This window comes from Carettochelys insculpta, chromosome 10, assembly GCF_033958435.1.
Source record: "Carettochelys insculpta isolate YL-2023 chromosome 10, ASM3395843v1, whole genome shotgun sequence".
Taxonomy (NCBI): domain Eukaryota; kingdom Metazoa; phylum Chordata; order Testudines; family Carettochelyidae; genus Carettochelys; species Carettochelys insculpta.
Window position 1 is genome coordinate 42,824,024 of NC_134146.1, and position 13,772 is coordinate 42,837,795.

The 13,772-nt window shown below is 40.7% G+C and overlaps 1 protein-coding gene across 1 annotated transcript; it reads right to left on the bottom strand.

The window, feature by feature from the left end:
• Nucleotides 1-1,672: 1,672 nt before the first annotated feature.
• Nucleotides 1,673-13,701, bottom strand: MRPL47 (mitochondrial ribosomal protein L47). Its single transcript, XM_075004701.1, has 7 exons — nucleotides 13,565-13,701; nucleotides 11,378-11,526; nucleotides 10,723-10,783; nucleotides 9,897-9,993; nucleotides 8,774-8,904; nucleotides 6,921-7,016; nucleotides 1,673-1,970 (listed from the first exon to the last, which is right to left on the bottom strand). Exons 1-7 carry the CDS (start codon nucleotides 13,648-13,650, stop codon nucleotides 1,856-1,858), a joined length of 735 nt encoding a protein of 244 aa, XP_074860802.1. The 5' UTR covers nucleotides 13,651-13,701; the 3' UTR covers nucleotides 1,673-1,855.
• Between the last annotated feature and the right edge of the window lie 71 nt (nucleotides 13,702-13,772).

Genomic DNA, 13,772 nt, shown 5'->3' on the forward strand with positions numbered 1-13,772 from the left:
CAAACTGACTGATGGCTAACAAATGCCTCTACTACAATCATTTTTTTAAATACCTTTAACAGGGAAGAGTGGGGTAGTATTATGTACATCTTGGTGAATGTGGAAGTATCTGAAGATTAATGAGCAAAGTTGTCCTCCACTTGCTATGTAGGTGTCAAATTTTGTGGCACTAATAATACAGAGCAGGGGAGGGAAACCTTTTTTTCTGCCAGGAGCCCCTACCACACAGTAAAAAAATCAGTCAAGGACCAGAGACACCCCCCTGCCCCCCCCACACACATTCAACTAACTTGCTCCAAGGTAGAACAAAAAAACCTGACCACCTACCTTTCCCCCCACAACTCAGTTCATCTATAGTCAGTGCTGGACTAACTCAGCTGGAGTTATTAGATTATGTAGGGCCCCCTAAGATCTTAAGTGGCTCACAGTCCAGCAGCGTGTTGCAAGTTGAGGCTGAAAGGTAGGTGTGGGAGGCGGTGAGGGCTCACACAGGGTGAGTTCATTTGGGAGTACGGGGAAGGACTTTAGACTGGACAAGGGGTTTGGAGTGCAGGATGGCGCTCAAGGTAGGAGACTGGGAGTGTGTGGGAGCTAGTTGGAGTAAGCTTGGGGTTTGAGATGTGGGATCATGGACGGAGTTGGGAAGCTGAGGTGCAGAAACAGACTAAGAGCTGGTGTACAGGACACTTACATGGAGTAGCTCCCCTTTAGTGGAAGTGAGCTGCTCAACACAAGGACAGAGCTCCCCCCCAGGCAGAGCCACATACTGCACAGGAGTGTTACTGCCAGCATCCCACAACCCTGCATGCCTCATAAGACAATGTGCCTTTTTGGGGACACAGAATATTTTTGCAGGACCCCATTTAAGCCCAGGCTGAAGCCCCTAAAGCCCATTTCTTAATTTGGCTCTACTGTCGGGGGAATGGGCTTTGGGAGCCTGCATTCCTACTCCAGCCCCACACAATGGTACTGAAGCTGAGAGATTCTGGCCTGCAGTATGTCAACTTGCCAGGGCTGGATTAAATTAGACACATAGCTGTATTTAAGACAGGGCTTCCCTACTACTAATGTAAAGCAAAGTTAGGCAGTAGGTTCTAATGTGATAAAGCAAAAAAAATTAACTTACTAAAATAAATGTAGGACTAGGTTAGAAAATGTAAACATTTCTACTGAAACAACCAGAGCTAACCAGGAATCTATCCTGTGCTATCTTCCAGCTTTGTCTTTAAGACTCTTGGATGCAATCCTCAAGACAGTTTTAAAATTAATTTGATTTTGAAGTTCTTTACCTTACTTACCTTTATTATTTCCTTCCCATAACTTCTTGATTATACAACTTGATGATCAGTTTGCAGTAATTTGCTGCCTATTGTGTTTTTGCATAGAACAGTCCAGTGCATTAGACCTTACATTTTGTATTACATGCCACATTAAAGTGGAAGAGGAGACTTCTTTATTAAAAGCTAAATCAGACAGACATGCAATCAAAGGCAGCTGTAGTCAATCTGTCCTGCATATGCTTTAACTGTGATAAGTATCAACAGATCAGCTTTGTGGTAAATGACACTTAACAGTAGTTTTCATCCCCGAATTGATAAAATTATTTTTCTAGAAGTCAGTTAAACAACAGAGTACAACGCTCTCTCTGAAGATCATATAACCCAGATACAAATTTTACTTTTCACCTTGAGGAGCTTTATTTTGGCAGGAATAAGGTGAAGAAAGATCAAAGTAAAAGCAGTCCAGCTCTGATCTTTACACACAGCCCATGAAAATATGTTCACATTACATTCCAGTCACATGCTTAAGACTACTGCAGTAAAACTATTACTTGCATCACTCTTCCAACTTGATATTAATTCATTGACTGTACAGCAAGGTGTGGGAATTTCTTTTGTAAAATCAGCTGTTTCTTTTTTGCCAAGTTTTGCATCCTTACTCTTCTTTTCAAGTGGTTTTCAATTCGGAGTCTGTAACGAAAAAAGCAAGCATTGTTAAATTTCATTATGGTCCAACCCCTCTTCCTTCCAGTCTGTCTCTCTCACGTACACAAATCTCTTCAAAATTTAAGTATATCATTTTATTGTATTTCTTAGGACTTTAGCAGAATTAGGATTTGAAGTTACAAACTGAGCAAGTAGCTGGATAACGTGGCTTCTACTAATCAAAGTTTAGTTAACCTTGGAAATTTGTGTTCATGAATCAATATCATGAATTTAATTCAGAGGCTCAGGCTGCCTTGAAGAGCTGGGCCCAGCCAATACTGAAAACAGTTGCTATGGTGGGTAGAAGCTGAAACCAATGCGGAGAAAGGGTCTCTGCTTTAGATCAGCAGTAATGCAATGGACCAGTTCTCCTCTGTTCCAAATTTTATGTGCACACACCTTTTGATTCACACTTTACCTTTGCTCTTTACAGGAAATGGGTAGTTCTCCATAGCTCCAAAACAAGTATACTCTATGCATATTGTATCCTCAAATGCTTTACAGTACAAGTTACAAGATACAGGACATTTGTAATACAATGAAGTGAACAAATTGAGAGTGCAGAAATGAAAAGTAAAAGGAGAAATACATTATTTTTAGTTTGCAGAAGCTGCAGCAATATGTCTGCAGTTAATCAGCCCTCTATACCAGGACAATACCAGTTGTGACAATAGTTTTCAGTAACTGGCACCTCTGAATGGCTAGCAGACATAGAACAGTTTAACAGTTTTGGTGCAGATCTCACCTCTTACGAGTTTTGTCCTAGCTTCACTAGTAGATAATCTATTTAACAGGCATGCATGGAGACACTGCTGACAAAATTTAGTTTTCCCATATAAGCCAATCTTGAATGGATGACTGTACAGGGGAAAACAGGTGTATGACAGATTCCTGTATGTGAATTTTAGAATTGTACAAATAAAATTCGCTACTGCCCCTTTAACTTATCCTCTAACAGAAAAATAGAGCTAGACATCCAAAACCATCAATTCTCTACCGTCATGCACTGGGATCTTCCCAGACATGTTTTTCAATGCAAAATGAAGGAAGGGGAAGTGCTACCATGGATGAGTGGGTGAAAGCTAGTAAATGTGGTCAACTTGACTACATTCCCTACATCTTTTTAATAGTGAAACAAACATAATTGGTTTATTTCAAACAAACAATTGATGCTGTAAATACAGATTAACAGGGAAGGAAAGAGAGAAGGCATGATAAAAGCTTTCAAGTACCTACAAGATTATTTCCTATCATCGGGTTAAGCAGAAGAAGCAATTGGCTTAGATTGCAGCAAGAGAGGTTTAGGTTGGACATTAGGAAAGTCTTCCTATCAGGGTGGTTAGTAGTAGTAGGCATCCTTCAGTCTGCATAGACTATGGATCGCGCCCTTTGAAGTTTCAATTGAGGACTTCATTTACAGCGTCTATTGTGACTATAAAGACCCACACAAGAGTGACAGTCCTTGCTGCATCTCTTGCAGATGTAGTGGGTGTCTGGTAAGTCCTTATTGTGCTTTCTGTGCGCTCGTTTCTCCTCTGCTAGCTGTCTGATCTTCTACTCGCCCTTCTGAAGGCCCTTGTGTAACCCCTGCCTCCATCTGCTGCGGTCGTCTGCTAGATCTTCCCAGTTGTCCAGCTCGATGTCTGCTTCTCTGAGGTCTCTCTTGCAGACATCAGGGTGGTTAAGCATTGGAATAAACCTCTTAGGGAGGTTGTGGAATATCCATCATTGCCTAACCCGCTCTTAAAGATCTCCCAACACTTGCTAGATATGGTCTAGATGGTGCTTGGTTCCGCTGTGAGTTCAGGTGATGGACTTGAGGACATGAACAAGAATGATCAAAGGTCTAGAGAACATGACCTATGAAGAAAGGCTAAAAGAATTGGGATTGTTTAGTTTGGAAAAAAGAAGACTGGGGGGGACGGGACACGATAGCTGTTTTCAGGTATCTAAAAGGGTATCAGGAGGAGGGAGAAAACTTATTCTTCTTGGCCTCTGATGATAGAACAAGAACCAATGGGCTTAAACTGCAGCAAGGGAGGTTCAGGTTGGACATTAGGAAAAAGTTCCTAACTGTCAGGGTGGTCAAACACTGGACTAAATTACCTAGGGAGTTTGCAGAATCTCCATCTCTGGAGATATTTAGGAACAGGTTAAATAAATGTCTGTCAGGGATGGCCTAGACAGTACTTGGTACTGCCATAAGGGCAGGGGGCTGGACTCAATGACCTCTCAAGGTCCCTTCCAGTCCTAGCATTCTATGATTCTATCTCAAGGTTCCTTCCAGTTTTTTTTATGAAGTAGCAACAGTGAAAGTTAAAAAGTTGTTTTTGCAAAACACTGTGTGCCATTAGAGATACAGCACCTGGTCAAAGTAGTAAGGAGAAATTGGTTAAGTTGCTTTGTGGTAGTATGAAACAATAGATATTTTCTAGTGACAAAGTTGGAGGATGTTTAGATGGACAGTAGGAAATGCCTGAGAAGTGGCAGATAATCCTACTACTAGGGTATGGATAGAATCAAAGACAGAAAGGAAGGCTGTTGTATAAGAAGTGAAAATATTTAGCAATAGCCTGAACGCAAGAGTTAGAAGTCCAGTGACACTGAGGTTGATAGGATGATACATGGGAAGGATCAGAGAACTGACCATGAAAAAGAAATGAGGCTGTGGCTCAGGCGTGGAGGAAGTTTGGTCTTTGCTATCCCGAATTTGTCAGACAGTTGCAAGCCTGACAAGAGGGGCAGAGGTTGAGATGGCATAATGTCAAGGGAGAAGCGAATGGACCAAGAATGGAACTGTGGAGTAAAGTAAGAGTGAAAAGGGGAGGTGATGAAGCCTTCCAGGGAGATGCTGAAGAACTAATCAAGCAAAGGGTCATAAAAACAGAGAAGTAAAAAGGAGGGAGTGGGTGGCAGTGGCAAAAAGAGATGAAAAGCAGGATATATTCAAGTCCTTGTAATACAGGGTCAGAAAGAATTAACTTATTACATTAGCGAGAGCAACATCTGTTAACTTTCACAGCTCTGAGCAGAAATATTCAGCAATCGTTGGTAAAGTAGCAGTTTTTTCTTCCACTCTGAATTGTACAGGTAGAAAAGGGTGTATGTGCAGCTGGGAAGACGAGGGGGGCATTATAGGGGGAAAAACCTCTTGGTTGCTTTGAACATAAAATGATTTTGGAATACAGAACAATTTTGCAGGTGGATAAATCTGAAAGCAAATGGGATTACAAATTTAAAGTAAAGCAAGCTGTAATTCAGAATGACTTTGATAGATGAGACTGATAAATGACTAAACAGCCCAAGCAGTTCAATTTACAGAACTATTAAGGAAAACACATTTTGTAATCTACACGCAAACAATACTAATTACTCACTCATCTGTAACATAGCACTGATTATGCATCAGAACCATCTGCATAATATCTGGCAGCAGTAAAAAGGCAAATTATCTCAGGAGTATACCAGAGATGCTGAGCATAATTAAGCAGCTGGTGTTGTGGAACTTTTAGGCAGTTCATAATAAAGAAAACATTCACAATATTGTGTATAATTTTGGGTCAGCAGGGTATGTCTGAGATGGGAGGTTTTGCCACTAAAAGCAACCAAAATATCATACAACTTAGTTTGTATGAAAGAGGCTGTACAAAATTTCAAAGTGAATAGATTCAGGGTTAGGATTATACAAACTAAGGCCAGACTGAAGTTTATTAGGAGACTAGAGGGATTGTCTTAAAAAATTTTATCATAAATATTCATAGCATCAAATGTAGGGCAGATCCTGTGTGCAAATCATCTTTGGAATTCTCATATTGCATGGAACTATAAATTTGAACGCAGGAAGGGCTGTCTCATTCCTTCATCTTTCCAAGAGAAGTAAGCTCAAATTCCAAGCTGTATGCTATGTGGGGGGGGATGTCTGAAATTGGTCTTATCTCTGCTATGTATAAAAGTGCCATGACACTTTCAAAAAATATGAATTTGGCCTAGTACACATGGCTCAGATTTTACCTTCACTTTGGCCAGTATTACACTCACCCACTGCAGAAAAGGAGTAGTGAAGACGTAGTTCTGCTGACAAAAACCCCCTCTATCACTAGCCCCTTATTCCCAATTTGTCCAGGGATAAGGGGCTGGCAACAGAGGGGGTTTTTGCCAGCAGAACCACATCCTGACTGCTTGTTTTCTGCTGTGAATATGCAATTGAGTTGCTCAAATATGCAAATGAGCAGCCATTTTGCATTTTCAAGACTGTTCATTTGCATTAAGCTGCCAGCACTAGCACTGAGAGTAGCACTAGCTATAACATGCTACACACGCACCCTGGAACAGATCAATTCATATTATAAGTAAAATATTTTGGGATTAAAAATGCTTTGTACAATATTACCAGACAGAATTTCTTTAAGCTAAGTCAGACCCAGAAGATAAATTGAAACAACTTTAGAAATGTTGGGATACATCTCCAACAGTTATTCAGCTGTACTCAGAAACAAATTATATTCTATGAAAATGACAATGAATGTCAAAGAACTGGGTCCTTAAAGATTTTTGGGAAGAAGGGGCCTCAGGAAGGAGGACTTCCTTCTGGAAGCTGCCCTGGGGCCGCACTTCTACACAGTGTTTTGGAGTCCGGAAGAACAGTCTTCCAGACTCCAAATCATGTGACATGCTAATGAAGCACAGGGAATTTGCATCCACGCCTCATTAGCATCTTTCACTCTGTATTAGCATGCCACTTCCGAAGGAAGTGGTCTGTGTAGATACAGCCAAAGAGTTTTTGTTAAGTGTTACCTCTTCTCCCTCCTATAAAGAAAAAAAAATCCACAAGCTACAAAAAGCAGTAACACTGTCTTGCACAAGGTGGGGAGAGAGCCAGAATAGTACACAACAAAAAGAATTAGAGAATTTTCCTTTCCATTTTAAAGACTTTACCTGATGAAATGGTTCACGCGTGGTGAATAGAAGAATTTCCTCCTGTTGTATTTTTTGTTTAGGTACCAAGGTATTGGCCACTCTTTGTACTTATACCTGCCAATAAGACACAAACTGGTTAAAGTATTCAGCATATAGACTGGTGCATCTCCATTAATGGATTGTAACTAAGTGGTCCTTTTTTGCTGAAGTGGGCAAGTACTGTTATCTAGTCCAGGGGTTCTCAGTTTTCTTTCTGAATCTGCCCTCCTCCCCATCCCACCATCATGCTATTGAAACTCCAAGATCCAGAAGGGCGAAGGAGGGAGGGAGTCGGGTCTACCTCACACTGGTTAAGGCATTGCAGTTGGAGGGGAGGGGGTGCAACATTCCCATGTGTCCTCCTCCAACTCCCCCCTATATGCTTCTACCCCACAGGATGCTGAGGCTCGCAGACCCCCAGAAGCCAGCTTCTGGCCTCCCTGGGGGTGACACACTCCTTACTAAGAACTGGTAGTCTGGGTCAAAACCACATTTTAATAGGGTGACTAGGGTGGCATTAAATTTGCTGAGGCAGAAGCTGAAGACCAAGCTTCATTGCCCAAGACCAGAGCCCAAACTCAAGGGCTTCAGTCTGGGTGGTGGGGCTCAGGTTACAGGCCCCACACCAGAGGCTGAAGCCCTGGGGCTTTAGCCCCCTTGCCCAAGGTTGTCAGAAGAGGGTTGTGGTGAAATGAAGTCTGAAAACCCCTAATCCACTCAATGGACCACACGACTGGTGATTGGGGTTTTACTTCCCAGCTCTATTACTGGCTTGTTGGGTGATCTTGGACAAGTCTGGCCCTCTGTAACACATGGCTAACATTTATCCACTTCTGTGCATGCCTTGAGCCCACTGAATGGAAGGAACTGTATACATGCAAAAAAATAATTTTGCAAGTTATCTTTCAATACAAACCACCCAAAATTGCTTAGGAAGTCTGTCTGGAATTTTAGATAAATCAATTTGGAGTATGATGTCCAAGCACTTTTAAAAGAAAGATGCAGCAAGAGCAAAAGGACTAAATAACATAACTATACTTTTTAAAAAAAAATATATATATATATATAATCACTGTTGCACAGGGATACGTCAGATAAAAATACAGCTTGCAGATGTGGAAACGAATTTTACTCCATATATAGCCAGTATACTACAAGTGTGAAAACAATTATTAATGCAGTCAGTACTCCATGAAATAGCCATAAAAATGATAAATGAGTCCAACATTCACAGCTGCATTGTCTCCACGTGAATCTTCATTTCTGCCACTATCTCCCACATTCTTATCACTCCAGTACAGAATAAAGAAAGCTTCTCAAAATGCTATGCTTTAAAAAAAACAAGAGGGATATTGACAAAGGGGTTTTGGTCAACAGAACTGTGTCTACAGAGCTTCTTTTGTTGTGACAGCAGCTTCTGCTGGGACAGTAATCACATGAGAGGAAGCAAATACAGTGTGTGATTTGTAAATGAGCACCTCATTTGCATTGTCAAGTGCCCTCATTTGCATGAACCTGCCAGCACCAAAACGCCATGTAGACATAGCCATGGCGATTTATCCATGGAATTGTAAGAGAGTGATTACTATCACCCCCACCCAGCTAACTGCTTAGCAGTTTCCAGAGATGAAATATCTCCAAGGATATTAATGTTATTTAATAAATAATGCTTTTCCCTTCTAGATGGCAAGTATATCTTGTTAAAGTTAAAAATATGCTCTTTCCACAACAGACACATTATCTGGCTTGCTTTCTGTAAGATGTTTGCTTCTGCTAGTTCTGGTACCTCCTACAGTTCTTCATATGTAGAACAGTAATCCTTTTTCCCATACCAGTAAATGCGTCCTAAGTAGTCATTTCTCCACTCGCCAGGTCGTGAGTCTTCCTGACCTGTTTGTAACAGCCGCAGAGCAACTTCTCTTTCTTTAATAACTAAGTTTATTCTTCCCATGGACTTTTCCACCTGAAAACAGAATAACCAATTCAACATGACACTAAAGCCAAAATGCTGGTAATTGATTGGCACTGAAACTTGGGATCTTTTAGGAAAATTGTTATGGGAAAAAATGGCACATTAGAAGTCTTTATAATTACGGATTTCATAAATAGGAGACTGAGTTTACCATTTCTCATATCTTGTTCCCCACCTTAAAATGAATGCTTGAAGAAGCGATCCAAATGTTCACTACATGCTCATCTCCCATTAATTGGTTGTCAGTAAGGTACGGATAAGGCACTAGTGGCAATAGTTAAGGGCTAGTTGGGTAAGGCTCAACACAGACAATGAATTGATCCAGGTAGGCTGTGAAAAACAACCAGAAATATGCAGATTCTACCTGCATTTCTGACAGAGTCCCTGGGAGAGGTTTATCACACTGGTTGGCAACTTGCGGTCTGGTTAGAGATGTAGTTCCTATTAGATGACCAGAAAACTGTAATGGCCAAACTAACATTTGCCCAGAAACTTGACATTTTTCCAGCTAGAAACCTTATTACCGTGACTCATGTGAGTAGATGAAGTTTGCAAGGTTAAGGTAGGGAGAAACATGGGCAGAAAACTGATGGCAACAGAGGAGAGAGATGATAAAACCACCATGGGGTCACAGCTTCACAGAATCCCAGGGACAACAAAGAATGAAGGAGCTGAAAGCAGTAGACAGTTCAAGGATATGAATATGAGTGAGCTACAGAGCTTGAGCCAGGAAAAGAAACCAGAAATAATTGTGAAAGCAGTTTCAGTAGAATGAAAGAGGTGACCCATTCAACAGGATTTAACAGGAGATGAGACAGGCTTTGGAACAAGTTAACTTTTATATTGCTACCCTAAGCGGGGGTGGGGGGGGGGATTAATCAAGAACATAATTCTCGGAATTCTCTTTTACAGGTTTCCTAATACTGCATCTTTCACACAAAGCTTACCTGCAGTGATGTTTTTAGCTTATATGAAAAAGTTACCTTTTCTAATCGTTCTGGGCTTGGCATAGGAAAATGTTGTCGCTTTGCTTCTTGCTCTAGAGTAAAAAGCATGTTTCTTTCTTTCAGAAGCACATACCTGGATCAAAGAATGTAATAATACAATAAGGTCAGAAATTAGATTTATGTTTTAGTGATAACATACTTGTAAATTAGCCACTTAGTCATTCTCAGCCACTGGGATTGCATAATTTTGTGCCTGTAACGCTGGGCCCCAAGGTAAAAAACAAAACCAAACCAAAAGTCTATTTCTTTGTTCTTTTTAATTCTTTGTATGTGCTACTCAAGTTGCATTTTCAAAGAACTTGCAATTCTAAGTATCTGCTTTACTTTTACCAGGGCTTTTTTTTCTTTGTGATATCACAATGCTTTACTCAGGATGGGTAAACACCATTACTTCCTGTTTTATAGGTGGAGAAACAGCAGGACAAAGGACTAAAGTCATTTATCCCAACATTACGTAGCATCAAAGGCAGGAATTAGACCCCCACGTCTTAAGCCCTAGTTCCATCCTCTGTCCATAAGACTACACCTAATTTTACATAAACCTTTAAAAACCTAAATACACCTGAAACGAAGGGTCAAGTTGGAATCTTCCACTGACGCCCAATTCACCGGTACTACTCGAAATACACTGTACATACTCTTACTGGAATTACAGTTTGAGCTGCTTCAAGCCAAGTGCTGGTTAAAGTATTCACAATTGAGTGGGAGACTGAGTTCACTGGCTAAGTCAGCCAGGCCTTTCACATGAAAATTGGCATAACTATACCAAAAGGATAGGAAACACTGCACAAAGACCACTTACCACAGCTTGTGCAAATCTTCGTTACTCTTATTTCTTAGGTGTTTTGCATGCCACTCATCCCCTGTAAAAACAGCAACTAAAAGTGATTTGATGGAATAAATCCATTTTCTGAAAAGATATTTCACATCACATTGATTCCATTGAAAGAATGTCAAATTATAAACACCCATTTTTGCAGGATTTCCCTTGCAGAGGACATTGAAAAAAACTGACAAGACACAGGAAAATAAGAATGTGTTTCAAATGTGGAAAAAAAAACCATGTACTGTTTTTTAATACTTGTAGCAGGAGTTCAGAGCACAGGAAAGTTGTAAGCAGAAGCAGAGAGAGAGAGAGAGAGAGAAGTAGTTTTAGGGATAATACTGTTTTCCTCATTCTAATTTAGTTTCTTGTTCAGTGTTAGAGGTGCCACCTTTTCTGTGATCTCCCGTTGCATGACTGAAGACTATACTCTGGGTTATAGGACTTAGACTCTGCTCTGAATGACAAATGTTTCACCTGTTTTACAGACTTAAAATAGAAAAAACAAATGAATATACAAGTGACATGACACATTGCCTCTAAATACCTCCTAAAATCCTGCATATTAAGTTGCAGATTTTTAATAGCAAAAGTATATTGATGACATCAAATCCAAGAGTTAAAAATAACTCACCAGATTTAACTACAGCTGCTCCCCAGTTTGTCGGATTATCAAAGAATTCTTCCAGTCCTTTCTGTGACAGAGTAGTATGGAGAAACTTACACTGATAGAGGGGCTCTACTTTTGTCGTGTTCTTATGGAGCAGGTTTAAGGTTAATCTGCTACAAACGTAAAGAAAAATATGTATTCGATTAGAAAAAAATGAATCTGCTATGAACTTCACCCTTGTGTCTAGTCTCACAGACACCTTCCTTTTCTGATTGTAGCAAGTTTCGTATCTACACTGAAAGTAGTTGCGTCCCCTGGGAAAAGTCAAAAGACAAGTTCAATTCCTGGGTCTGTCAATGAAATACCTCATCTATTTTCATATTCCCTCTCAACCTTCATGCACCTTGTTCTAATCTGTTTAATGAGCATCATCAGCAGGGAATTGTCTCTTACCATGAGTCTGAGCACTACTATGAAACAAGTAATAAATAACTGGTATAAACAACATTTTTGAAGAACAAGAATGACATACAGAAAAACAGTAAGCACTGCTTTCCCTAAAACTATAATATTGTGTGCAGGAAGATTTTGCTGTTACAAAAAATGCCAAAAGATCTCCAACATCCACTTGGAGCTTGTGGAAAACACTACTGTTGTTCAGAAATAAATTTAACAATTTCAAGTCAAGAACATATTTGTAAGTGCGTATAGCTACTGCAAACCTAATGTTTAGAGATTATCAAGTGATCCTTCTCATAGTGACTATATTTCACTATATTCTAAATAAATAGTTAATGACCCACGTGAAAAGAGCTGGTAATATGTCTAGTTGCATTGGGCAAGTTCCATCACAAGCTGATACTCCCATCACTTGATGATAATCTCAGCAACAATAGTGGTACGGAAACCAGATCTTTCTGATTTTATCTGCAGATCAATAAAGTAATGCCTCTGTACACTAGCATAGAAAAAATGTTAAAACTATATTATCCTGAAATACAAGCTTTTAATTTTCATGCCCAAATGTGTTTCTTGGACCTGCAAAATCCCAAAGTGGCAGAAAAGAGCTTCAAATCAGAAACTCCTATATATTGAGGGATTAATTTATTTAGCTTGTATCTTTTTTTTTAATATCTAGATTTTCAAGATTTTTTGTTGCTGATGTCAGTTTACAATAATGAAGAGAATAGCTACTTTATGTGGGACAGAAGTAAGGGCGGGTCAAAACATTAAATATCCGCTCTGGTAAGGTACAGCTGAGACGTATTTCAGTTTTCTGTAGCCTTACCTCCAGTTCTAAGGTAATCAGCTGTACTAAAATCTAAATGTAAAATTTCAAGACTGTTGAGAAACAGATGAATATTACTCATATTAATAATTGAGAAGCCTCACTAAGTATGATCTAGGTTTAGTCAGAGCTTCATACTTCTAAAGAAACACAAATTAACAGAAAGAATTAATACAAACATTATCTTGCTTATTGTGTGTGAATATTATTTGTTCAACAATTTGTTCACACAGCAAGCAAGATTATATATGCATTCATTTCACACTTGATTCTCCCCAGAATGAGAATGGTGAAGTGATGCCTTCATTACACAGCTGATAAACTAGATGTTGAAATACTATGGGGACAGGCACCTTTTAAGGGCCTGACAGAATATAGGCAACTTCTTTACAAACAAATAAGACATTTAAGATTTTCCTATTATTTTGACTCCGGCTTTTGGAGGAGATCCATTCGGCGCTACACTATAACTGTTAATTAATTTGGAGAGTCCAAAGCACATCCACCACCACCGATCTGGGGCACTGCTACTTCGGGGGTGGGAATGCCAGAGCGCTGCTAGGCTCCCCCCATTGTAAAGGCAATAATCCCATGTCCTGCAGGGTCTGTTTGCAAAAACAGGCTGGCAGGCTTCATCAGAACGGCCCCACGTCCCCCACAAAGCGATGCCATATCCAACGAACACACTTCCACACATCAGGTCCTTCATCCAGCCATAGGACACTCTTCCTCAGCCATTCATCGGCCACCGACCACCAACGGCCCGGGCCTCAGCCACCCCAAGAATACACTGGCCAGGCCGACCCCAGCGCTCCCCAACTCGCCAGCCCAATGCGCCCCCCCGCCGCCACGGCCGTGAGCCCCCACGTACTCCACAACCCCACCCCCACGGTAACCAGCTCCTCCTCTCCACGCGCCCCTACCCGGAAAAGCAGGTGGCTGGTGGGGCCTGTATCGCTTCCGAGACCCTACAAAGAGTAAAAAAGCGGCGACAAAGAGAAGCCGCCATGACACCCGACCCACATTGCCTTGCGCCAGCAGTCACTTCCGGTGGGGAAAGCGAGAGGAAAAAAGTCCGGACAACGTGCCCTGTTCAAAGATGGCGGCATCACGGCTTCGATTTCATGGGAG

Excerpts from the sequence above, each read along its gene's own strand:
- MRPL47 (XM_075004701.1), bottom strand. The coding sequence starts at position 13,650 with ATGGCGGCTTCTCTTTGTCGCCGCTTTTTTACTCTTTGTAGGGTCTCG. Across the intron at positions 9,994-10,722 it reads GAAGATTTGCACAAGCTGTG|GTATGTGCTTCTGAAAGAAA; the intron begins GTAAGTGGTCTT and ends TCTTTGATCCAG. Across the intron at positions 8,905-9,896 it reads GCCCAGAACGATTAGAAAAG|GTGGAAAAGTCCATGGGAAG; the intron begins GTAACTTTTTCA and ends TTCTGTTTTCAG.